Below are 27,456 nucleotides of genomic sequence, written 5' to 3'. Positions count from 1 at the left end.
AATAGAAATCCAGACAAAACCCCCTAAAACATGCCCCAAAACAGCCGGAGTCCGACTTCTGTTTGGGGAATAGGATATCCTAGCGTGTCTAGCGCTGACAGTGACAGCGATCGAACGTGACACCGTGACCATGGCGTTTTCAGTCGAGTAAACTTGAAGCTGTTTAGTTGTTCCGGAAATTGGGGGGGGGGGGGGTCGGCAGGTATATTGCAGTACGAGGCGTATATAAGACCCCGTTCACACTCATTTTTTTCAATCGCGATTGAAGTATAATCGCGATTGTTCGATCCGATCACGATTGAACGCAAAGAAACTTTTGCGTTCACACTGCTTTTCGCCAAGTGGATTAGAGTACGCCGCGATCCGATCGCGATTGAAGCACGATGGAAGCATGCTATCGGCGATCATCTGGTAAATGTTGTTGTTGTCCTTGTTGTCCTTGTTTTGTGTCTATTTTTCCGCTAGACATTGTCACTTGGTGCGGTAAATGTCCCTCTTTCGGTGACATTTCCCCAGTTTGGCCTGCACCTCCTCTCTCCCCCAGATTGCGATGAGGACCCTGGTCTCCTCATCGCGCCATCTGCCACCAGCTGAAGTTACTGACGGAGTTTTATTCTTCTTCTTGGACATTGTTGACGATGTTGTTGTTGTTGTTGTAAAAGAGCGATCTGACGTGCGGATTGGGTTTGTTTTCCCGCGCGATGCGAACTATGACCCCACGTACCTGCATGTATGACCTCCCACCCCCGGAACCAGCCGAAATCTCCGCCGATCGCGATGGAATGAATCGTAGTTGTGTTCACACTCAAAATTTGATAGGATTGGATTGGATCCGATCACGATTAATCCAATCAAACTACCTCCGGAGGTAGTTACAATCCAATCGCGATTGGATCGTTTTGGATCGTTCCAATCGCGATTGGGAGCGTTCACACTGAAAAAATCAATCGCGATCGGATCGATTCAATCGCGATTATACTTCAATCGCGATTGAAAAAAATGAGTGTGAACGGGGTCTAAGTGATTTATGCATGCTTGACGACAGGTCATAAGTGATAGCTGGGTAGATATAAAATGGTTTAGGCAAAAAGGAAAAACAAATAATTGAAGGAGGAATAGAATAGAATAGAATAGAATAGAATAGAGAGAGGAGAAAAGGGGGATACACAACAATTGTAGACAGGTCCTGTACCGAAAAAAAAGCCTCATACGGTACAGAACCACCTTTGCTTTGCCAGTTGGTTACTCTGTCACGCGTATTATAATGTTCAGTATTGCATCCATACACTTTCACAGTCAGCCAAAATGTTGGTCATATGCATATTCTACCAATGTAAGGCCACTTAAAGGAAACAGACTTGAAATGTTACGGTGTCCAATCAATTGTATTTGGTAGTATAAGCAATGGGGGCAAATTCGTTGAGAACAATGTTTTACTCCATTTTGGGAGCGCACTTTAGGTCGACGTGTAAAATTCCTTGTTCCGTCATGAAAGTACCTAGCTTTACAATATGTACTTCTAAAAAAAAACTGATCAAAGAGGGTATCTTTGTATGAGTCTTATTCAAAATTGCTATTAGGCAAAGATGAAGAATACTCCGAAATCTATCTACAAACAGAACAAATCAGCAGTGGGTTGATCCTTCTAGGCTTCCCACTGAACTATTGCATGGAATTCTAATGCCACAAAGAGTGACGTTCCAATACTTTTTAATGAATGGCATTAATAAATTAATCATTGTGCTGTAGTATTGAAAAGACATCTTCTGGTGCAGAATAATTACACTTTTGTGAATGACGCGTGACGTTATGTTTGCATTATTAATGGCAATCTACCTCTTGCCGCTGTGCTGAAATTTGAGGGGGTTGATGACCTACAAAAGCCTACAAAAGTTGAAAGGAAAAAGAAAGGAAAGTGATCTCGAACCAGTTTAGCTCAAATGAACTCAATGAACAGATGAGCTAATCTTCCACTGGTCGTGACAGAGAAGACAGACGCTATGTACAGTATTTACAGCTTCATTGTACCGGGGAAATTCCCCTCGCTCTTTTCGACAAGCATAATGAACAGTGGACAACGGCTTAACGTCCCGTCCTAAGGACTGCGACCCTTTCCGGTAGCGCGCATGTCGGGTGAGCGACACAGCCGGGATCGAACCCGGGGCTTCTAGTTCCAGAGGCAGGGCCGCTAACCATTGGACTAAGCACGCTACCAGCAAATGAACGTGATTGTGAAAACTTTCGGGCATTCGTTCATCATTGATGAGAGTTCTTTTGTATTTTTGCCTTCTTAAGGCCATGTTGACTTTGTTATATGGATGACATGCTCTATAAACCCCAGAACTTGTGCGAGTGTGCGAATAAAAAAAAAAGTTTAGCAAAAAGAAAAGTTGCATTAATCATGAAATCTACATGGTTAGGAAGGTCTGAAACAAATGACTATCACACAGAGTATGGTAAACCGGATAATAGATTTCTTTTAGTTTCATTTCTTCACATCTTCTTTTTTACTTTAGAACTGATTTTGGCATTCTACGACATTGGTATCGTTTTCCAATATTTCTTTTCCAACTAACGGCATATATTTTATCATTTAGCGATGTGCGATTTACAGTATAGTCAAAACTTTTCTTTTTGTATTTTTGGAAACGGACGGAAATTGATGCGCGCGCGAATGTCAACATGGACATCAACATGGCCTAACTGAGAAAGAGAGGAATATCGATAGATATCAATTATGCAAATGAAGACCTTGTTTGCATGATTAATGAGAAATACTATAATTCCATAATGGTAAATGATTAGCATTTTATTCTTGTGGAATTTGGACGTTACGTAAAGGTGAACATTATTTTTGAGCCCGGATTTGATCACTGTGAACTTATATCATTCGTTTTGCCGACACTTACCTACATTCCAAATATCATACGAATAGTGCAATACATCCACATATTGTCGAGTTATGTAGTTCACAAACAACCAAGCAAACTCACAAATATACCTGCCCACAGACGTTACCGAAAACATTAACTTTCTTGGTGAAGTTAATAAAACAACAAACACAAACGCAGTGTAACAACCGTTTTATAATAATAATAATAATAATGATAATAATAACCTTTATTGTACATTCATGCCCTGTCACGGGCTAAGTACAGGCATATAGGTACAGAATACATGGTAATGTTCATATAATGACACACAGGATTTCTAATACTAATCTAAAACAATGGTTCTGAAACTACACTAATTCATAGATTCGGCTTCTCTTCTCTTTTTGATGTTCGAAATATAAGTTGAGATGGACTTGTTTGATATTGTATCACTAAAGCATACAGCTCAACGACCCTTGTCACTTGACTAGTCATGAGCTATTTCATACGATCAGTCGGAGTATCAGGAAGCATGGTTCTGCGTAACCTTTGTACAATAACAACCCCTAATACGGCAATCGCCGAATGAATAAACATAACACTCAGCAGTTATTAGTCTGGTAAATAAACGCAGTTAACGTACAAACGCCCTCGCAGCCGGCGGAGCTTGTTAGGTGCCGAAAATTATCCTCTAAACGGAGGAAAGTGGTGATCGGCTGACCGGCAGCTTCTGCTTGATAGTTACGACATATCTGCACAACCTGCAGGTAAGTGAAACATAGTTTCCGGGCTTAAAGGGTTATAGATACGGATAGACGGAATGTGTGTAAGCGGTGGTGCGAAGGAAAGCGCAGCCATGTTGTGCTTGCTATTCTTGACAGCTGCTTACGTAGCTTCAAATGACCCAAATTTTCCACTGTGTAAGAGAGCGGGATGGCGAGAGTGTGTGCCGTACAAAGGCTACCCGGTGATTCTGTCCACTCGAAGTTCTGGAACATATACTTGTGTCGTGTGTGAGGCCCTGAACGAGAGTTCTGCTCCTGGAAGTCCTCTCCCTTTTCTGACCAGGGTCAATAGTGTGGCAATAAGAGGATACCCGTTCCATGTCCTGTCGGCGGAAACCCTGACACCGCTCGACCCTTCTGTGGTTCACGTTTTGGCTCTCGTAGATGCAAATATCACTGATGTGGAGAACAGCACCTTCGCTGGGTTTTCCATCCTCAAAAAACTGTCCCTGGATTCTAACAGGTTGACAAGTGTCAAGCAGACCTGGTTCACTGGCTTGGGGAATCTCTTGGTGCTGATTTTGTCCAACAACAACATCAAGCAGATAGATACTGGGGCCTTCGTGCACTCAACTCGCCTGGGTTATCTGGATCTCGAGAACAATCTGTTACAGGTTGTAGACCCTTCCTGGCTCTTTAATCTGAAAGATATGACGATCCTGAATCTGAGGTTGAATGCAATCAGTAGTATTCCCCCGGAGTCATTCCAACACCTACAGCTGACTTGGTTAGACCTGAGGGGCAATGATCTGTCATGTTTGGATGGAGAGGTGTTGTGGGAACAGTATTCGCTGAGAACGCTGCATATCAGCAGCGGTATGCTGTCGTCTGTCCATGACGCAATACCGCACGGAATAACGTGGAGTCTCGATCAGCGAACCAATATCATGAGAGGGTCAGCAACAATCGTCGTTGGGCTACCAAACTTCCTCTTCTGTGTCAGGTACAATGCTCATGGACTCTCGTTTGGGTGGGTGTTTGATTCGTCACACAATGCACCTCGAGACTTCGGGGTGGGAGGTATCACCGCCGGTATATCATGTGGTGATTTGGGCCGTTCTCTGAGTACGATCTCCATCCAGGCACCTGTGGTTATCCTGGCTACTGACGGCTCTGTGGTAGGCAAGCTGGTCCCCAACACGCTAGAGCAGTGCAGGCAGGTTTGGGAATACGATGGGGGCATTACAGTGGGTCTGGTGGAAAATTCAGCGTTCCGACTGGTTTCCATGGCCACAGAGAGTACAGCCTCTGACGATGTTGCCATGTCACTTGTCCAGACACAAGACACGAGCGCACTCCCCACCACAGAGTCTGACAGCAGTCAAAAGCACACCCCAAACACAAACGCCAACCCGGACAACACAAAGAACATTACCTGCATTCTGCTCACCAAAGACGAACACACGGAGTTGTTCTTCACCGTTCCTCCGATCCAACCTCAGACCCACACAACAGAAACCATTTACACTCCAGTCCATCGAACCCACCTACAGTCAGATCCCAGATCACATTGCCGCTGCTCGGCGCCCCCTGCCTGCTCTCCCGCACACACACTGGAATAGCCCAGATCATGCCCAACAACACACCTACAGTGAGATTCCCGAAGACGAGAGCGGACCCATGCCCTTCTATGCTGATGCTGCAGAGTTTTCGCTTCATGTCGTCAGAAACAGGAGGCAGGCTCGACGGGCCGTCCGGGACACCGGCACTTTAGCCGTTGCCACCTACGGATCGACTGGTCAGTCTAGAGCCCAGCTTAATGCCTTCTACAGAAATGTGTCCGAGGTCGAGGGCATAAGAGCCCGTAGACAGCTGAGAACAGCTTTGGTACCCCAGCCTGCTGACCAAGGTGTGAGGACGTACGTCAACGTCACAGATGCAATCCTGTCCAGAGGTCAAGACGTTACGGGTGCTCACATCGCATTCCTCACATTGCCTAACACCTACTGGCCATGGGAGATTTCAGGGGATGGAACCCGTATCACACCACGGCGTGCATCCCTCCCTTCCGTCACACTACCCAACACCTACTGGCCATGGGAGATACCAGGTGAGGGAACACGTAACACACCACGGCGTGGGTCCATCCCTTCCGTCACACTACCTAACACCTACTGGCCATGGGAGATACCAGGGGATGGAAACATTAACACACCACGGCGTGGGTCCATCCCTTCCGTCACACTACCTAACACCTACTGGCCATGGGAGATACCAGGGGAGGGAACACGTAACACACCACGGCGTGGGTCCCTCCCTTCCGTCACACTACCTAACACCTACTGGCCATGGGAGATGCCAGGTGAGGGAACACGTAACACACCACGGCGTGGGTCCCTCCCTTCCGTCACACTACCCAACACCTACTGGCCATGGGAGATACCAGGGGAGGGAACACGTAACACACCACGGCGTGGGTCCCCCCCATTCCGTCACACTACCTAACACCTACTGGCCATGGGAGATGCCAGGTGAGGGAACACGTAACACACCACGGCGTGGGTCCCCCCATTCCGTCACACTACCTAACACCTACTGGCCATGGGAGATACCAGGGGATGGAAACATTAACACACCACGGCGTGGGTCCCTCCCTTCCGTCACACTACCCAACACCTACTGGCCATGGGAGATGCCAGGTGAGGGAACACGTAACACACCACGGCGTGGGTCCCTCCCTTCCGTCACACTACCTAACACCTACTGGCCATGGGAGATACCAGGTGAGGGAACACGTAGCACACCACGGCATGGGTCCCACCATTCCGTCACACTACCTAACACCTACTGGCCATGGGAGATACCAGGGGAGGGAACACGTATCCCACCACGGCGTGGGTCCCCCCATTCTGTCACACTACCTAACACTTACTGGCCATGGGAGATACCAGGGGAGGGAACCCTTAACACACCCCGGCGTGGGTCCCTCCCTTCCGTCATACTACCTAACACCTACTGGCCATGGGAGATACCAGGGGAGGGAACACGTATCCCACCACGGCGTGGGTCCCTCCCTTCCGTCACACTACCTAACACCTACTGGCCATGGGAGATACCGGGGCCGGGGAAGAGAACCCGTGATTCACCATAGAAAATGACCCTCCGCAAAGTACCTAATCATCACTTTAAGACCTCTGGTCATCTACTTAGCCATTTCAAGGTGCAGAAATAACAGTTTTGTACAAACCTATTATTAAGTGTAGGGAGGGACTACCAAGGGAATCTTCCATTGCAACAGATGGGTACTAAGCTTGTAACAATTTCTACACATTTGACTACATATCAAATCGGAATTCTTCACCACCACTGAAAGCAGGATTTGGCAGGTTTGTTCGGGTACAAAAAGTAAGAGGCCAACTTCATCACCCAAAGAGCCAGAATATTGAAATGACACTAGGATTTCACCCCCGAGCTAATGGGTCAGACCTATCAATGAGAAGGCATTTAGAGGCCAATTACAGAGCAAAACATGGCAAAGGTCACAATTTAGCCACATTTTTTAAAAAGACACATTATTTTGTACACCCACCAGGAAACAGGACCTTTCTGAGCTAAATTTGCCCAGCAAAAAGAAAAAAACTGTAACAAAATAAGTCAAACATTAATTGACCGGGTATGCACTGCGCATGCGCAACGCAAATCCCTCTCCGTAATAAGATACCGCCGAGCTGACCAGTCATATTTGCAATCTCAACACACGTTTATTCTTGGCGGGCAAATCCTTACCACGTCTTTGTTGGAGACAATTTTTTTTGACCCTCCGCTCAAATAAAAGCTATTGGAAGTGTAAATTAGTGCCACTATCTACATGTCCTTTAACCTATCTGAGCAGCACTATTTGCAAACCTCACAATCTCTTCATTAGAAATTATATCAAATCATCACTGAAGGTCATAATTGTTTCGTTATAAAAAAGATATGATGCTATCAACGTATGCATATCATCACCTCCGTAAAAATTGAGGTGTTTTACCTCCGTGAAAATGGAGGTATTGTTTACAATGTGTCTGTTTTTATGTCTCTTTGTTTGTTTGTTTGTTTGTTTGTTTTAGTTTCCGCATTTTTTGTGGTTAGAATAACTTAATAAGCTTTGGATGGATTGTGATGATACTTGGTATGTAGGTCTTAGGGAGACGAAGCTGAAGATTGATTATTTTGCAGCAGAACTTTTGATGTATTTTTTTTTTTTTGCCCTGGACGTGGTATGGTCTTAATATTTGGGTGGCAGATGGCTTCAAATGTCAGAAAAAATGGTGTAAGTTTGGGCCTACTAGCAACTTGTTCTGGAATTGCAGGGGCGTTTATGTTAAAATCTTCCTGGATAACTGACGAAATGAGCGGAGGACGATTTGAGGCATGTAGGTAGCTTGCGCAAGGATGTACACAATGAAATGCAGATTATGCAAAAAAAAAGAACTAACTTCGCATGATCATGATCAAGAAAATTGTACCGGTGTTTTCACAGAGTATTTGTCCTGGACAAGCTATGTCCTTGATTTTTGTGTGGTTTTGACGTCATGCAGAAGTTGTATATGTTTCAGGAGCAGCATTCCAGAAAGATTCCTTTTGTTAAATTCTTTTCTTTGGAGATTCACACATTTGTAGCAAGTATATACATAACCACACATTTGACTAAATCTCTGAAAACCACCAAAACAAGGAGGGCTGTTTGTCCTTATGAAGATAATGTTCACAGAAAATGAAAATGAAAGAACAAAAAAAAATTATTTTTTTTATTTTCATCGAAGTTCTTGTTGAGCTGAACGCATATAACAACTTATGTGTGAGATGGAAGATGGGGAGGGGCAGGCATCATTTCGGCTGAGGAGGGAATATGCTAAAATACTATTAGGTGAATTAAGGGCTGATGACCTGTCCCTGGGTGTTTACGATGACATTGTTTATGAGGTGGTTATAGATCACTAGCCAGGCGATATGTCACCGTAAACTCCGAGGGAAAAGCGGGTCGTTAATGTTATCATCACACAGATAGTTCAAACTGTCACTGGCGTTGAAATTCCATCATTCCAAGACGGTGAAATCAGTTCACAGAGTCTGGTTATATGGTGGCAGCATGCAATAGGCCGATCAGGACTTGTACACTAATGCTGCGGTCCCATTTCCAATCCGGGGCCCGGCCGGGCACGAAAAATATGATATAAAAGACAGCTAAAGACACAAATCGTAAAACGATTACTCCTAACCATATATTGTGTATTTTCTTGCATTTTTCATTTTTCGTTTTCACAAACAGCCTGGCCGGGCCCCAGATTGGAAATGGGACCGAAGCATAACCAGTCAGGGGCTACTCTGCAAACGATGGCTGAATTGAAAACAAACGCATGAACTGCATATTATGAATGGTTTTATTCTCTAGCGTTGCGTCAAGCGTCTGGTGGTACCTGTATGGCATTATGGCTGTGCGGCCCGCAGCCTTTAGCCAAATTGCATTCCTTCGTGCGTTGCACGGATATAGAAGAAGAACTTTATTGCGCGACTATTGTAGCATGGCAACAACAGTAAATATAGAACAAGACATAAGTATTCACTACAACAAAATGACTATCTTACTAATAGGTTTTACATGATTCAAGTTGGGCTAATTTTGAGTATCATTATTTTTTCTAATAACAAAACAATATTTTATATATTTGCCTATTTTAACATTGTATGAGCTGTTGCATCTAAAAATATAGTCAAATTTATCTGTGGCATTGAATGACTTAAAATCTGAAGTACTTGAATTGAGATAGGTGAATAACTCATCGCGTAGGGCATTATATCTATGCATTGCGTAGAAGTAGTAGAATGGAACATGGCAGCGGCAGCCAGTTTAATGGAGGCGGAGCTCCGGATCCGGAGTAAGATAAGCTGATACTATAAACGTTGAGTCCGCAAAGTCTAAACATTTTCAGCTGTGAACCGGGCCATTGAGTTGTGACACGCCAGGCCACAAAATATCGGGACGAAAAGATAACATGATATCAGGTGTGGGAAATCTTGGAAAGAAAAAGGACACATTCGTGGTGATATCAAATCCTCACCTCAATTTCCGTTAAACTGAGACTTAAGTTTGCGAACTCACAATGATTCTAGACTGACCCTAGATAAGTGACGTAAAGAGATCTAGTTTCCGGATCACGGATCCAGGATGACTGACTGGACTCCCGGTCTCCCCATACGACCCAGGCTAAAGGACAGTCACACCCTAAAGACACCACAATACTCCAGGAAGACAGTGTCGCCTAAGCCTTCGTCGGAAAACCTATCAGTTACGAACTCACAACGCAGCTATAACGGTAGCATCACCATTGTTCTAAGAACCAAAATAGTGGGGTACGCAACATACATATTCAAACTACATTGTAAGCGATCTGCTCTCAAAGACGGACATATACGTACCGTGACCATGTGTGAAACTGCTGCAAGAATAGAGTGGGACGCATGTTCTTGAGTCATCATTTACGCTGGTGACGTCTATCACGTTGAGTCGTGGCAATGACAGGGGTCTGTAATATGGTCTTGGCTGCCTAGCGGACCCGTGACAATCAAAAATACAAACAATAATAGATGATATAACTGAATTCAAGGCACCGCACTAGCTCAGCGTGGTTGCATATGAGCTGAGCCATTCGCCACTAAAGTCAACATGTGTTGTGATTGACCAGTCGTAGCCTGATCACCATTCTCCAATGGCTTCGTGGTGTTTTAAATCTAGAACGGCCCTTCTACTAAACATACTTTCTGGCTCCCTATCTCCAGTCGGCCTATATCAACATCACTGACTTTTGCCGTACACCCAAAGCTACAGTAGGAACTTTAAAGATGCTAGAAGATTCGAAGTAATCGAAACCAACCCCGTAAAAATTCCACGGCGTGCACTAATGGACTGTGCGGCGTACAACACTCCTAGCCCCGTAAAGATAGCGACGATCCCACGGCGGTGTTGTTACCAGGCTAACCAGCCTGCACATTGTGTGATAGCTCAGACTGCAAGAAAACTGCAAGGAGTCAGACGTCATCATCGTCGAAGACACCTTAACACCGCAAGATCAGTTGGGCTCAGGTCGCAGCTACTTTATCGAACTTAAAGGTTTTATTCCTTGATCTACTGACGGTTCACAAATTCAAATCTGCGAGACACGACGCCAACAGGAAAACACGGAAAACACGAACGTTTATCACAAGGCAAGGTGTTTAGTACTTACTACTTAGTGTTCAATGTTCAATTTAGCAGAGAGAATTATACTTGTTATACCGATCACGAGGATCTGACATGTCACAGCTCATGGTCTTTTCCCTGCTGTTTTTATGTAGCCACCCTCCTTTCGGCTAACTTCATTGATTAAAACAACACTAAAAGTCGGCCTCCATTGAACTGGCGCCTCTGACATGCAGTATCGAAAAAATGAATGCACCATAGCGTACTTTGGAGGGTAACTGGGTTCCTTACAATGTGTATCTCTAGCAGTGTAACTATGTTTACTGTCCTGTTCATGAAAAATTCCTACTGCATTTGACAGAAATTTTGACTTGATGCCAAATAGCACCTCTTCCTTTGCGAAGATGCTTTTTACAGGTTTTTTTTTTACTGTACCTAGTAGGTCGAGGCAAGAGTAAAAAGAAGATATCTAATAACAAGAAGGAAGAAAAACAAAGCACAGATTACACGTTCTTGTAATGGATATATACATATATATATAAATGGCTGATATTTGTTTACCCAGTTTTAAGTATGTTATTCATACTAAGGTTAGATATCAAGTATTTATTCTTTACAAAACTCATCAAGTTTTAATGTACCAGATTATACAGTGTCTACTATTATATATCAATGACGTTTGGAAGGACATATACGAGTAGGATGAATGACAATATGTATCATAGCTCTACCGACGAAAACATGGAAGGGAATCATGATCCATATTCAACGCGTGGCTGTAAAGAATGTGCTTGTTGCCTTGCAATTTGGCGCTACCAACGTCTGAACCCACGTTATGAATGTGTATATGCTGGAGCCGGAGACGACCAACAAACAGGTAGCTTCTCACTGATCGACTCACTAATCAGCATAGATGTAACCAAATGGATGTACTGACTGATAAGTATCTAATACCAGCTCGGAAAAGGACAAGAAATAGTCATGCCTTTAAGTACCAGAGTTATCAACCAAGGATTGATGTGTTCAAAACATCGTATTTTCCGAGAACTATAGTGAGAATGGAACTCGTTGTCGTCAATTGCAAGTACTGTAGGAGCATCCTCGCTAAATAGCTTTAAAGAGCAGTCAGATGTGCAAAAACAGGTCGTTCAGTGTAATATAACCAGCTGCTGCCGTGCCTCGTGCCAGCGGTGTGTTACGCGGCTATACCGGCTATATAGATGCAGATACAGAAATGTAAAATCAACTGATTGTTCACTAGTACTGTTCATCTCTACTGTGTATTATATGTGGCAAGTAGCAGAGAACCAGCCAGAAGTCTCCTGGTTTGGACCCCTGACGGCGAAGAGAAGGATTAAAGAACTCATAGAAACAGAAACTAATTCAGAAGGACATGAACTTCTCTGGCAGCGATGAATGACAAACGGTTCTGGAGAATTAACTTCGTTCGCTGCACCTCGTAATGAGGAGGACCGATGATGATGATGATGCATTATATATTGTATGTCAGCAAAATAAATCAATCCGTGTTATGATAAAGCATATGTCGTGGACCTGAATTTGTGGCTATCGAAGCTTAGTCAGGAACCCTACTTTATTATTCTGTAGTCCTTGAACAACACGATGTGGCCCAATGGCTATATGGAAACAGAGTCTGGGCATCACCCTATACACCGAAAGTCAATCTTTATTGACACAACAAGTACAGCGACATTTGCAAGGTCTTATAGAACTATAACAGTTACATACATACACAGTGACAAACAAGTGGATACATGTACAAATGAATAACAAACATACAGGTGGATGAATAAAAAAATAAGTTTAACGTATCGTTTTACACTACTTTAACTAATAACAAAATTCCTTGTAATAGAAAGAAGCTAGGTGAAAACTTAAATTATGTAGAAATACAGTAGAATAATTACATAAACATGTGACGTCATCCATCATAAACCTTGGTCGTATAGAAAATATTCAACAAACTGACATTACAGTATCTCTAACCCCAACCCTAAGTCTTCTTTTCATCGGGAAGAACTAGAGAACACACACGTTGTTGAAAACATAACTTTCCCAGCATAGTTAATAGCTACTTTGAAACCAAAAGTTTCATGGCTTTCCGAAAACAGTGGTTGGTTGGAATGACCGGTCAACTGCGCCTCCTTGCGGTTTCCTCCGAACATGCAGCATCCACGCTCCATTTTGCGACATGGCCAGGCGGTGCATATTCTGCACCATCGCTCGTGGGGAAGAGCCCAAGACAACGCTCCTTCATGAGGTACGTGACAATACAGAACATTCTATATCAACACTAGCTTACAAACATGTAGTTGTCGGTCACTGCGCATTGCATATGACGATATAAAGTTGCCGACTGAAGACTTCTGAGTGAAGGGGGAGGGGGGCGTTACCTCGTGATGCATGGAACGTTATCATGTCATATGACAAGAGTTATGTACACTGAATGTTTCTGGTGAGGTTTCTGGGGTTGTCAACAATGACAGTGGCCGCCATTCAAATGTCCGCATACTAGGAAGCAAGTGCAACAAACCCTGACAGTCAAAGAGGCTCGAGCTATTTTTGTCATATGCATTGAAGCTGGAAAACTAGCACCGTTATATAAAAAAGGGGCTGCATTGGGATGTCGTAGCAACGCATAACGGTAGATTTTGGAGGACTGGCAATACATAGCAGTGAATTCAGGAGAGCCAGCAATGTAGAATGACACACATTCATATATTACTTCACTAGATTCGGGTGTTTCAATGTCAAGTCCGTAAAATAAAACTGACTACTAGTACTAGTATGAATGAGGCTGTAGCAATTAAAGGTCACAGTAAGTGCTTAATATCATAAACTAGGCTGCAAACACCGACACAGATGGAAAAAAATTGTGATTTGGGGAAATCTGGCCTTCGACTTTAGCGTTAGGAAGAGTTTGTTAATTAACACTTGATGTTGTCCGTTCAGGACGAATAAAATGCTATGTCACCGATTAAATTGACCTGTTATACTTCACGAATAATTTACCAACAATATTTGCTTCATGTTGAATTAGAGCTGGCCTGAGCTACGATTAATGGTTGAATGAGATAGCTGGCTACGCCTCATGGAGGAAGGCTTTACTATTAGTAATGATATAATGCTCCAGACATCTTACAATGGTGTCACCTCACAGAGGATGAACTGAACTGAAGACATCTCACACATAGTACTAAGTAGTTCCATGCAACATGCCTATGTACCCTTCTCCGTTCTTCAGGATGAGAGATTTGTGGCGTTTAAAGACCGAAGCCCAGCAGCCCCCCACCACTACCTGATCGTCCCCAAGGAACACATGGGAAACCCTGCAACTCTCACAAATAAAGACATACCATTAGGTAGGTTCACAAAACTACATGGGAAAGACTCAATTCAATTGGTTTTGATGGATTCCATGATTTAAGTTTGCATGGTTTTTATTTTGCGCTAAGGCCAAGGGGAAAATGGAGTGTTTTTAAGTTCGCGGCAGCACTATACTAGTCACATGCTAGTCACATGCTGTATTGGACAAAAATGTTCGCGGTGGTTTTAAGTTCGCGGCAAAAACCGTGAACATAAAACCACTGCGAATATTTCTGCATTTACAGTATTCTTTTATATGTATTATTGAATATGTAATGATATGTTATTAGGACTTAAATGATGTAATCTGTATCTCTATTATATTTCATCTGACCCTTCCCTCATGCATATGACCTCAATGAAAAGTAGCCTACATGCCAATTTGAGCTTCTAATGAATAAACAAAGGTTCAAACAAACAAACAATAAACAATGGCTGTCACACTTGTGCGTATATCAAGTCCGTATAAGTTCTGTATTTTTTTTTTACTGATTGAAGGAATGTCTCAAATTCAATAATTAGTCTATTGAACTGAATTTTTGCAAAACAGTTGTAATATGCTATCTTTATTGACACAACAAAAGTACAGCGACTCTCGTAAGGTCTACTTAATCTATACATACATACATACATACATACATACATGCCAACAAAGTTCATACTAATGATTTTGTTAACATACAATCATATGGAATAGGGCAACATATTGAAATTTAGCGTGTCGTATACTTATACATTACTTGTTCTTATGTCCAAACATTCTTTGATGTATATACCTATTTGAACACAGTAAGGATTGTCTCCTCTCAGTATGTAATCAAATCTATCAACAGAATGGAGCGTATTGAATTGACTTGAACAAGTGGAAATAAAGGTGACAGCTTAGAGCGTTTATCCTCATATCTTGAACAATTCATGATAAAGTGACGTTCGTCTACAATTTCATTTGGGCAGAATATGAATATTAAAAGTTCTGCATTCGCATGTTACATCTTTGTTGCAAGATATGCGGTGACCTCCTGTGCTTCCTCTGTTGTTGTTCGCCATCAGTTGAGTCCCTGGCCGAGGTTGGGAAGAAGGTCCTACAGGAGCAGGGAGGGAACATGGAGGACAAGAGGTAAGATCTTGCTCTATTGTTGTCACAGGACTGTATGTTACTGGTTTAGAATTTTGAAGTTAGCATAGAATTTCAGATTCCAAGCTACATACCGGTATACTCTATTTCATGATGTGCACAATATTTTTTCTGTGCACCAGTGCATCTACTAGACTAAGTATTCCCATAAAATTGTTTGATGAATTTTTGATCCCTGTAATACATACAACATTGTGTTCTGACTCAGACTGGGGTTCCACTGGCCTCCGTTCAACAGCATCGACCACCTCCACCTGCACGCGTTGTCTCCAGACAGTCAGATGGGCTTCCTGTCCAGACTGGTGTACCGCCCTGCCCTCTGGTTTATGACGGTACGTCTGTGCTACAAGTGTTATGCTTTTGTCACATGAGTGGGGTGGTGTGGCGTAACGGCTGGGTGTTGCCGGTCCTGGGTTCGAATCCTGTCATGTCACCAATCTTGTGCCCTTAGGGAAGCGCTTAACACGAAGTTTATCACTCCACCCTGGTGTAAAAATGGGTAACTGACTTCGGTTGGGGAGATAAAAGGCGGTGGAAGGAGAGGGACGGACTCCTCTTTTAAATACCATGCCCTACGCATAGTGGATAATAACCCACTGCCCCTACGACCTTCAAAAGGCTATGGGACTACCTTTACCTTTTTTATTTTTGTCATTGAGTCAACCTTTATCAACAGCATGAAAGAAACGAAAGCACAAAAGCGTACCTAAGAAAAATTGATCAGATACAATCTAAGGTTTAGATGTTTGTTAATCATTGTCTTACATCTCATCTCACAGGTAGACAAACTACTAGAGAGACTACAGGCCATGCCTGCAGAGCAGCAGCCCTCAGTCCCTGCACCCACACCCCAGCAACAACCTGATACTAAACCTAACGGAGAGCAGTGATAGGGGAACGTTGTGTTTCCCACTGTTTCTTTTATCAGTGCCCTAAATTTAGACACATGATCTAAATAGTTAGTACTAGTAGGTAAGAGAAGAACTATTTGTATATATAATGACATCCTCTCACAACATTGTACAACAAGAACTCAGTAAATTCGTATGCACTTATTTTAAGAAGAGGAAAGAGATATGTAAACAATGAATTTAATGATAGCATTATTAGTCGTATATATTTGACTGTTTTGTGAACGATAAATGTACTGTGAAAAAAGCTTTATAGTTGTTTTGTTCCTCCCGCTGTTCAGGCATGCTGCAAGTAATAATATTTATTCTGTACGTAAACATTTCATATAATAGTGAAACTACTGCCATGTGGGCAGGAACATGCAAGTAAAGATTATCATCTTAAGGCCCTGTCACAAATACCTGAATCTGCAGACCATGGTTGGGAGTTACTCGTAAGTCGTGTAATTAGGTATTGACAACAATATGGTTGAGCTTTGGACTTCAAACGAATTATGAGAAACTCAAGACAAATATTAATGCAGTGTGATTGAGAACTCAAAGTACCATCAAGATTATCAATCAAACGAGTATCACGGTTTCTTCTCAGCAAAATTAATACATACTGCGTCCATCTCCATTTCAATAGCCCTTGGGCCACATACCTACACACACACACACATTCTCGAACATATCTAGCCTTGATATTGAACGCCACACCTGCCAGACATTCAACCTCACCTGTCCTTGGTACTGAACACTACCCACACACAAGCATACTTTAACACATGTAGACGATGAATTAACCTTTATCGATCTTTGATGCATGACCATGGTGATAAAGGAAAAGGACGGATGTAATGAGTAAACACGGTGCCATCGATATCAATGACGGCGTCGCCATACCCGAATTCCCTTGACACGCCCCGGATATGTACGGAAATGTAAACTAGTGCTACTGCCATGACGAGCATAATGCTTTACAACAGAATAACGATTGACCGCGGAGCATTGCAGTTCTAATAAACATTGCTGGGGAGGCTTTTGATCAATAAGGATGAAGCGTCTATGCCAGTAGAACATTGTAGTTCAGGCAACGATTGCTTGATGGCGCTTTTGATCCATGAACATTTAAGTGCTTCAGGGAATTTAGGAGAATCTATTAGGAGAATTTATCTTTTATATCATGACAGAAAGTTGTTCATTGCTTCCGAGTTTCTTACGTTCAAAATAATGATCAAACATCCAGCAAGCTAACACACAACTAAACTGATTCAGTTACACACTCAAGCAAGCGACCTGTCCTTGGTGCTGAACACAACATTAACCCAGAAAGGCAACATTTTCGAGCAAATACAGAAAACGCTGTATTTCACTCCCCCTCCCTTTCCATGCAAACGTGGACTGTTCTGTATGAAACTTTTGCAAAAATGGACCATCCCAAAGTTAATCGACTATCTCAACATCAGCCCCCTCCAAAACGGAATTTCCCAAATTTGAATCCCCCTGTAACAATGGACTCTTCTTCAAGTACCACCGTACTAAATTGAATCTTCTGGCCTATAAAATTAGTATTTGTGGCACAATAGATGTTAAATGAATAAAAAAATGAACAACGAACATACTGACCATCTTATAAAACCCACTCAGATACCAGTGCACTTCCTCAAACCTACATCAAACCTTATTAGCATACAATCTTGACTTGACTTAGTCTTCTATTGAACCATCCTAATTAGTCTTCACTTTATTCACATATTAATTCAGAGTTTGGTATAAAGCCTGGCTAACCCAGTTCTTTCTTTTAGTCACTGACGAAAGATATCGGATGCTGTCTGATGTCTAACCTTCATCAAATCTGCTGCCTCTTTCTACAAATCAGCCCCAGTCACGACTTCCAACCCGCGTTCCCATAAAGTAGCCTCTACCAGGCTCCACAGGCGGCTGGAAAGAGTAGAAATCGGCCAAATAGACAGAAATATGTGCAAGAGGAGTTAGTCTGGTATAGGGGTACAGTTTGTCGCTATGAAGGATATCATATTGGACCCTCTCTCTCTAGCCGACTCCCTTCGCGTACTATTCACTCTATTTGGTCAATTTCTACTATTTTTCCAGCCATCCGCGGAGCCTGGTAGAGGCTACCCATAAAGTACCAGTACACATCCTCAGACTTATATCTGCCTACCGCTAAACATCAGCCCCATTCAAGACTTCCAACCCGCGTTCCCATAACGAAATCAGCCCGGGCGCGTATAATACATGACCCCCTCGCCCGATAGGTAATGAACTGTATGGAATGATCGTGCACGCATTCGTCATCAAGTTCTAGATCACGGCATCCACTCGCTCCGTTTTACATCATCATGGCGGGCTGCATATTCTGCAACATTGCCCGCGGAGAGGAGCCCATGACAACGCTTCTGTACGAGGTTGGTGTTATCTTATTCTAAAACCGTAACGTTATACAGTGAAACAGTTATAAGTGTTGGCCATTTCCGGATGTTCATGACGAAATAATTGCCCTGTAGGGGCGTGACCAGTTTTCGTGCGATGTCACGAGGAAGTCGTATGATTACATTTAATGTTTTTGAATCTGCATGTATGGTGTATATGTAGTTCATGGATTTGTGACAGCTGCCGCTGCAAATCATCAGCAAAACCCCGGCTTTGATAAACACTCCGACAAAAAACAACCCTGCTCATCACTAATTACATGTTTGGCTTCGGTGATGGATAGAGATACGGGTATCTTAACACATACGTCACTATGGTTCAGCATGATACAACCAATGGGGAAAATTTCCCTCGACCTTAGCTCCTGTCATTTTGATGTAGTTCCACTACATGAGACGGGATTATTCAATTGTTCTCGCTGATGTGTCTAATTCTCTTCTCCTGACATGGATTCCTGGCCAGGCGTATTTTCATGGCGCAACGCCATTTATCTTAGATCTATACAGTATGGCGTGAACTCTGCTTTGAACGTGAACATGTACATGATTGTAATCTCCGACGGGCTGAGGCCTCTTTTAGGGGTTGAAAACATAGTACAAGTTTGCCAAATAGGCTAGATAATTCCGAGGAGTTTGCTGGCAATTTTTGTAGGGTCAAAATAATTTCTCCTTGACCAGCGAACTCCTCTGGCAAACTTATAGTATTCACCTTATTTGGTAATTTTCTACTACTTATTTCAGCCCCAAATGGGTCCGGTACGGATGAGGCTAGCATGAGGTAGCTTTAGTAAGCGCGCTCGCGCTCGTAGGCCTTTCTGAAAATTTTCGTAAATGTCTCTGCCTATATCTTTGTATATATGTTTAGTGGCGGCGCTTGTCAACATGAGTGTGTCAGCACATCTGCGCCTGTTATGTCTTCTCACTCGATTAAAAAAACACACACTGAAATTGAAAGTACACACGTGTGGCAAATTAAACTTATTTCTCTACAGGATGAGAAGTTTGTGTCATTCCCCGACCAGCGGCCTGGGGCTCCCCATCATTACCTGGTCGTCCCCAAGATGCACGTGGGGAATCCTTCGACCCTGACCTATAATGACATTCCACTAGGTGGGTTCCCATGACAACAACAGGCAACAAGAGCTCGAAGATCTCATACTTCCGTGAAAAAAATAAAGTTTCTTGTATGTCTTGTTTTCAGGGTAGTTCATTAATTATGCAAAGTAGGTTTTGATAAGCATTACATGTATCCGTTGATGACTATAGTACATGGAAAATACATACATGTAACTTCAAAAAACATAGACCAAAAACAATACCTTCCAGGTCATGGGGTCAATGGAAGAGGCTACTAATTTACAGGAAGGTATTATTTTTGGCCAGTGTTTTCGCAGTTTCTATGTACATATATTACATTCCATATGCTACGCCAGTCACGTTCACCGTTGAGTGACAGAAAGTGATCAATGGACACACGCATTGTTTATAAAAACCTTATTTGCAAAAATAAGGAGCTGCAATCAAACAAGACATACAAGAAACTCTAAATACTTCACGGAGAAATGAAATGTTGAAACTCTTGTTGTTTATGGACACCCCATATAGGACATGTATTGTTACTGTATAAAGCAGTCACAAAATGTGAAAACAGTAGAATGCCTTTAAATTAGAATCTCTTTTTATCCTATGATATGACTGCATATTCTTCTGCAAGGTACCTAGATTTTATTCACTGCAAAGCTGGATAAGAGGGTTGATTGTAACCTCTAAGCAGATCTATCAGTGGCAAAGCAGTATCCAAAAGGCCAACCAGCATCCAATAGGCCTCCGGAGGTCTATTGGATACTGGTTGGCGCCTTGCATAGATCTGCTTGGAGATTAGCGATTGCTGTTTTTGTTGTTCACCAACAGTTGAGTCCCTGGCCGAGGTTGGGAAGAAGGTCCTGCAGGAGCAGGGAGGGAACATGGAAGACGTGAGGTCAGATCTGGCTCTTAACTGAGATTCGCTTATTTGTTTATATTCCATACCCGGTAAATCACCTCAAGGCGTAACACACCAGGTTTGTACTGAACAGTACAATCTGCGTATCCAGATTTATTTGATCCTCTCACTCTGGGAAGGACCCCTACTCCTATCGATAAAGTGTGGTGTCTCTTAATCTCCAAGCAGATCTACACGGGGCGCGAAAATCGTATATGCTAGCCAGAGAAGGTCCAGTCAGCCAGATAAGCTCCAGCCAGCCCCGTAGGATCTGCGCTAAGACGGGCCTGAACAAGGTTATTAACCGGCACGAGGAGGGGCAACCTATTGAGAAAGCTGTCTCTGCTCCTCCTCGTGCCTGCTTAACTCCAATGTGAAAATTGGCAGGGATTATCGTTTACAACCTGATCCTGGGACGAACGTAGCTGGCTGGAGCTTATCTGGCTGACTGGACCTTCTCTGGCTAGCATATACGATTTTCGCGCCCCGTGTAGATCTGCTTGGAGATTAGTGTCTCTAACATGCTCGAGGTGTGTCTCTCCTTCAACACTGGACCTCCATTTGACATCATATTCTAGAAATGTCCCTAACTTGAAGCTGGGTAGGGTATCTTTTCTCAGAGTGAAGTGAGGAAATTTCTAAAAAGTGCCTTTCCCAAGGGCACAACGTCACGAACCCAGGACCTCTTGACTTGTTGTAACCACTGAATGTTAACATGTCTGTATCAAGCTGATAGAGTTTACACAGTGTTAAAACAATGAAAATCCAGGCAACCACTGTACTACATATGAAATTTCCAGTGACATGTTCCTTATATTTCAGACTGGGGTTCCACTGGCCTCCATTCAACACTGTCGACCACCTCTGTCTGCACGTGCTGTCCCCGACCAGCCAGATGAGCCTGCTGTCCAGCACTATATACAGCACCACCTTCTGGTTCATGACGGTACGTCTGTTTAAACCCTTTCAAACATAGTTCAACATACAGTTGCATGCAAAATTATTCTACACCCCTCGCATTTTGGCAAAATGAGAAACATTGCAACAGATTTTTTCAGTCTATGAAATGAATGGACTATGAAATAAATCTTGACTTTAGCTGTGGTATCAGATTGTAATAAACTACATGTATCTGTTCATGATTCATCACTTATATGATTTAGTTAAATTCTGCAGTTGTGATGCCCCTCAATTTGCCAAAATGTTCAAAATGCAAGGGGGATTGAATAATTTTGCATGCAACTGTAGCCTGTCACACATAGCCAACCATGGCCTCCCGACCGTCTTCAAACCATGGTTGGGAGTTAGTGGTGAGTAAGGTCATCTGCGGTTGGGAGTTGGTCAGCGAGGCTGCCTGTCTTTAAAAGTCTTTTGTGCCAGCTAGCTGTGAATTTGAAAAATCGCAGTCAGTAAAATCATCTTCAGTTTTGGTTGTGATATGAGGAGCTGAAAGAGGATGGATTCCAGGCTACTCCCAACCCAGTCCCGACTTTGGTTGTGGGAATGTCCTGCATACGTGACAGGGGTTCTTGCTTTGTTATGGTATCATAAGGTTAAACTTTTATTACCCTGCAATTATGGTATTATGTTGTTAACCTTTTAACACAAATACATCAACATCAATGTAATGTTTTAAAGGTAATCAATATTAGGTAGAGGTTGCTTCCAAATAGTGACTGAATGTACCGGTAGTACTTGTGATGAGAATGTTGTCTTGTACCACATTTTACAGGTAGACAAACTACTGGAGAAACTTCAGGCCATGCCTGCAGAGCAGTAGGCCCCATCATCCCAGAAACAACCTGAAACTAATCCTGGGTAAAAGCAGTAGTTGCAGTAAAACCAGGAACAGTCACTGTATTCTAGCCTCTAGAATTGCCAATTTTCCTACTTGATTGCTAGACTTGAACTAAAAAAAAGGGGCAAAATCTCTAAGCTTAATTGGGCAAATGCCTTGCGATTAAAAAGTATCAAACAGTGAGCAGATTAAATTTGGACTGAGCATTTGGGTTTGGACTAGTGCTTCTAGACTCTCACATTTTATACCTATGGGTCAGACATTTTGTGGAAAGGTTCTCTGTTACATGATGGATCATAATACCCCCCAGTGAGACTTTTCATGCTTCATTGAAAATGAAAAAATCTCGAAATTAATTTCGAGATTTTTTTTTATTTCAAATTTTTTCCAAAAAATCTCGAAATTTTCCCAAAAAATTTCGAGATTTTCTTGAAAAATATCGAGATTTTCCAAGATAATCTCGATATTTTTTTTTAGTGAAACAAAAATCTCGATATTTATCTTCAAGGTAATACAAAAATCTCGAGATTTTCGAAAGCTGATATGGAAAAAATCATTTGGGGTAAAGTTTTGACTAACAGGGGTTCGACACTTCGACCAGTAGAGTTCCAAATGAGCTATGGACTCGAACAACAATTGACTTATTAATTTACAGACTTGTCATGACTTTGTCTTCAATTAAACCAGCTCAGAGTTGTCTTCAGCTTATTAACATATGAATTCAGAGTTTTGGATAAGTAGCTGGTGAACTTGTCTTCAATTGAATCATCTCAGAATTGTCTTCACCTCATTAACATATGAATTCAGAGTTTTGAATAAGTAGCTGGTAAACTGCAAATTCTGGTTCAACCACTGACGATAGCAGCGCGGATATTGTCTGAAGCGTCTGTTTACAAAATCGTATCTTACTGCCTGGATGTTTAACCTCATCGACGTAGCTATGGACTTCCTTACCTGTTAATATGTAAATACAAGGCTAGGAAAGGAAGACATTGCACAAACCTACTAAGTGTCATGAAAACAGACCTCAGAAACAAAGGAATGGGAAACCTGAAAACTGCAAAGAAACTCAGAGAGCTGTGGCAGCTGGCAGAAAAAAAGACACAGTGGAAAGAAATGAAGAAAGAAGCCAGCCAGAGTTTGTTTCTACAATTACCTGAGCTGCAGAATACAGTGGATCATCATCATCATATTGGCAATTGCCTTGCTAACAGTACACGTGACGCTTCTATGTGATTAAGAAGTGACTGATTGATGACAATAAAGACACAAATACAAGTTGAAGATGCGAAAGAAATACGACCTATGCTTCACACCAACACATGAATTATCACAAGCACGGTAAGTTGTGTTGAGGAGTCACGCAAGCACAGCGAAGTGAGAATATAACGTCACACAGGTCAACCCACTGGGGGGAAAATTGCAACATCTAAAAGCAGCAACTGTAATGCCTCTGTTATTCACACTGCTGCTGCAAAGGTAAGTCACATTTATTTACAATTCTGTAGCTGTCACAAACTCCTTATCGAATCAGGAAGGCACAACCGCACACCTCTGGAGCAAAGAATTTGCCAATTTTGTAACTTAGATAAGGTAGTCTGGTAGAAGATGAAGTCCACTTCATTGTAGTTTATATTGCAACGATAGAAATGTTCTGTTTGATTATATTATATTATGGGAACGTTTCCACACTTTCAATCTAAGTCTAGTATTGACTTATGCATTTGGACCATACAATATTAAACAAATCCATCTCAACCTATATTTCTAACATCACAAAGACACGAGAAGAAGCCGAACCTATGAATTAGTGTAGTTTTAGAACCATTGTTTTAGATTAGTATTAGAAGTCCTGTCAGTGTCATTATATGTACTTTACCACATGTCTTGTATCTGAATGTCTGCACTAAGCCCGATAGGGCATGACTAGGGAATAAACGTTATCATTATCATAGTAGGTCAATGATCCAATTGAATATGAGATGAAAGAATAACGTGACAAATGAAACACCAACCAAATGCAGACCTACGCTTCATGCCACACGCTATAGTTTCAAAACGGCAATCTGACGTGTTCAGCACGCGGATTATCATCAGCGTTGTGTGGGTACCCGGCACAGTTTTCAACAATTGAAGTTCAATGACGTCTGAGGTTCATCATGCTGGGGAAAAACTGCAACATCTAAACGCTGCTGTAGCTAGGGCCCACGGGTTGCAACTTGGCACCGGGTAAAAGATAGCGTCCAGACAAAAAGACCCTATGGTGCTTAAAAGGACCCCATTTTTTTGGCGCAAGGGCTTTTGGTTTTGATTTCTTTGCGTTTAGTGGAACATGAAATGCCTGGCCTCTCAGAGGTTGGGAGATTTTTGTTTACAATTTGTACCTTACAAAAATCTCGCGATCATTCTTAAACAAATTGAAATCTTCAATGAGGACTTTAAAAAAAACATTTACAAGTCCTAGATTTGTTTCTTCAGATTGATATGAAACAATCTTGAAAAAAAAATCGAGATTTTTCGTAGCCAGGACAAAAAATATCGAAATTTCTTAGCAAAATATGTTAAAAAGAGTTCAACAAGAGTTTTAAATAAAATTGAGGTATGAACTTCGTTACGCATTAGTATGATTGTCACTTGCTTTACTAACAGTACCTGCAAAGTGCACGTTAATAACGCTAACACAACTTGTTCTTATATCTACTAACAGAAACTCGCAGGCATGGTACCATGGTGCAACGGCAAACAGTAGTTTCTTTACAGATATGTAGGGTGGCTTGTAGCTTAAATTGGCTACTTGTGACGTGTAAAAGTTTCTATGCTGCATGCCACTTTCTAGTAGTAATGAAAGCTCGGTGTGCAGAATTACCGTCCTCTTCGGCCCTTGAGTCGACGGAAGCACGTGGGTGGAGAAACCTTTCTTGGCTCATGTGTCTCACGCCCTTCCAATTAATTATCTTGTTTGTTTTCATGGAACAAGGGAGCCACCAAGCAACTGACCGGCGCGGCCACACGTACACTCCAGGGGTGCGGGAAATCACACGTCCACGTTAATCGGTCTAATTTGTCTTTCATGAGGAGATACTTGGCCGTCACCCCAATGGAATCAGATTATGTAACAGATAAAGAAACGGGAAGGTAGGTAGACAATTCTTTATCAACTCAACAAAAACTAATACAATTAATGAAAGACATTGAAGCACATTCATCTGTGTATCACACGACTATAGATAGTTACTGGTAGTATTTTACCTTCGACGGGAAATGATCATAGTTTGGGAACAGACAAGAATCAAGTTTCGCTAGCAAGGAAGGCCATGTTTACTTTAACAGCTACCGGCTTCAAAATAGCATGAAGCACAACACCGCGTCTGGCGAGATAATGAATGCAGGCGGTCCTCATTGGTGAAGTGGGGAACAGTGCGGTTGATTCAAATTAACTGGAAGGTAGATTGCAGCCTCCCGTGAGGCTATTGGATTATCGGCAATATCGTATTATTGACGGCTTGCTTTCGATTAGTCTTTAGCATATCGACGTATGAAGTATCCCTCATCACGTTTTGATCAATGTCATGGCCTGTAATCTACACGGTGACTTATGAAAGCATTTTTCTGTATATTGCAACACCGTTTACCGTCATAATGTAAATACAAACTAATTGATAACAGGCCCTTGGACCAATCCCTACCCCGGCCGACGCACCACGCTGTGTTTCTAAACATCCCACCAGGGCTTCAGGGCATGTGAACCGGAACAGCATATCTGGTCAGTGTATCATATATCGCAGGCTGCCAGAGTCCCCCTCCAGGCTTGAAGCGGGGATGTTTTACTCTCCAAGCAGAGGATGGGTTCCGGCAGGTTTTTGACGTATTTTTAGGCGTTTTTGTCAGGATTTCTACTTTTTGATTTTGATTTGATTTTCAGGTTGGGTTGGCTGGACAAAAACGCCTAAAAACACGTCAAAAACCTACCGGAACTCATCTTCTGCTTGGACTGAAGGGATATTTGTCTTCCAGCTACAGTGAACAAAGAAAGTTATGCGATAGCGGAGACAAGTGCAAAAGTAATTCTTTATTTACACGAGCTTATATGGTTCTTTATATATCCAGCCATTCTTGTAGTTTTGCCACCGTTTCTAACGTCGCAATGTATCACTGGTGAAATGTTGTTTCCGATGTATCCATTTAGAGTAAGATGTCAGTTCTTTGGCAGGCTCAAAAAATACTTAACGATGTTTTGAAGTTCCAAAAAACACCATTGGAGTTGTGCCTGCATTCCTTTTAAGTATCAAAGTGTGATTTTTCTGTTTGAAATAAATGTGTAATCCAAAATTTGAGTTGACTACATAAAGGAAAGGTTAGAAAATAGAAAACCCTACAGGCTACAAACTAAAGCCAGAGCCGCGCCGAACCTCTGCTTGGACCGCCCAGGCATGTTCCCGTGGCGCTAAATCCTAAATGAGGGTCTGCATGGGGGGGTCCTGGCAACGCTTAACGGTAAATTCAGGCCAGCCGATAACGCTTAACGGTAAATTCAGGCCGACCGATAACGCTTAACGGTAAATTCAGTATTTTTAGAACATGAGATACCCCTGAAGACGACTTTTTTTTTGCCACTAGACGTCCTGATCTTGTGACAAGAGACCTTTTACGCTATGCCATTCTCGCACGTCTGCTCCGAACCCTTTGAATTCGGCGGCGATAGGAAATTTCGTATTGGTGGAACAAAATGTTAATGATGAAAAACATTTTGAAATCTTGACCCTCTGAAACGCTTTTTCCTGCATTCTGAGGGGTGGATTTTGCTGAAGAGTTAGCTAAGTTTTATGACATCTCTATTTGACAAAAAAAAAAATACAGAAGAATTTCACCAAAAATAATTACTCAAGCAGACAGTTTCAGACAGTATCCACTGTCTTTCGTCAGTGACTAACGATAGGACTGAGAACACCAGGTTTTATACCAAAACTCTGAATCTTCCTGCTGGTGTTCTCC

The 27,456-nt window shown here is 42.4% G+C and overlaps 1 protein-coding gene across 5 annotated transcripts; it reads left to right on the top strand.

Moving 5' to 3' along the window:
• The first annotated feature begins 13,003 nt into the window (after positions 1 to 13,003).
• On the top strand, positions 13,004 to 22,634 carry LOC136428858 (adenosine 5'-monophosphoramidase HINT3-like). Of its 5 annotated transcripts, none has more exons than XM_066418663.1 (5): positions 13,004 to 13,101; positions 14,086 to 14,203; positions 20,597 to 20,663; positions 21,489 to 21,612; positions 22,399 to 22,634. In XM_066418663.1, the coding sequence occupies exons 1-5, from the start codon at positions 13,033 to 13,035 to the stop codon at positions 22,444 to 22,446; spliced, it is 426 nt and encodes a 141-aa protein (XP_066274760.1). In that variant the 5' UTR covers positions 13,004 to 13,032; the 3' UTR covers positions 22,447 to 22,634. The 5 variants fall into 5 exon arrangements, with proteins under 5 accessions (XP_066274760.1, XP_066274759.1, XP_066274758.1 ...); XM_066418662.1 differs by lacking the exon at positions 20,597 to 20,663 and adding an exon at positions 15,258 to 15,324; XM_066418661.1 differs by lacking the exons at positions 20,597 to 20,663; positions 21,489 to 21,612 and adding exons at positions 15,258 to 15,324; positions 15,551 to 15,674.
• Positions 22,635 to 27,456: the final 4,822 nt, after the last annotated feature.

The sequence above is a fragment of the Branchiostoma lanceolatum genome, chromosome 2 (assembly GCF_035083965.1).
Source record: "Branchiostoma lanceolatum isolate klBraLanc5 chromosome 2, klBraLanc5.hap2, whole genome shotgun sequence".
NCBI classification, from domain to species: domain Eukaryota; kingdom Metazoa; phylum Chordata; class Leptocardii; order Amphioxiformes; family Branchiostomatidae; genus Branchiostoma; species Branchiostoma lanceolatum.
The sequence above is the reverse complement of the archived record's forward strand: the minus strand, read 5'-3'. Positions and strand labels throughout refer to the sequence as shown.

What these genes read in the sequence shown, in the direction of transcription:
- LOC136428858 (XM_066418660.1), top strand. Translation starts at nt 13,033, where the DNA reads ATGGCCAGGCGGTGCATATTCTGCACCATCGCTCGTGGGGAAGAGCCC. An exon ending in AGACAACGCTCCTTCATGAG is followed by an intron (nt 13,102 to 14,085) that starts GTACGTGACAAT and finishes TCCGTTCTTCAG; the next exon opens with GATGAGAGATTTGTGGCGTT. An exon ending in CTGCCCTCTGGTTTATGACG is followed by an intron (nt 15,675 to 16,121) that starts GTACGTCTGTGC and finishes CTCATCTCACAG; the next exon opens with GTAGACAAACTACTAGAGAG.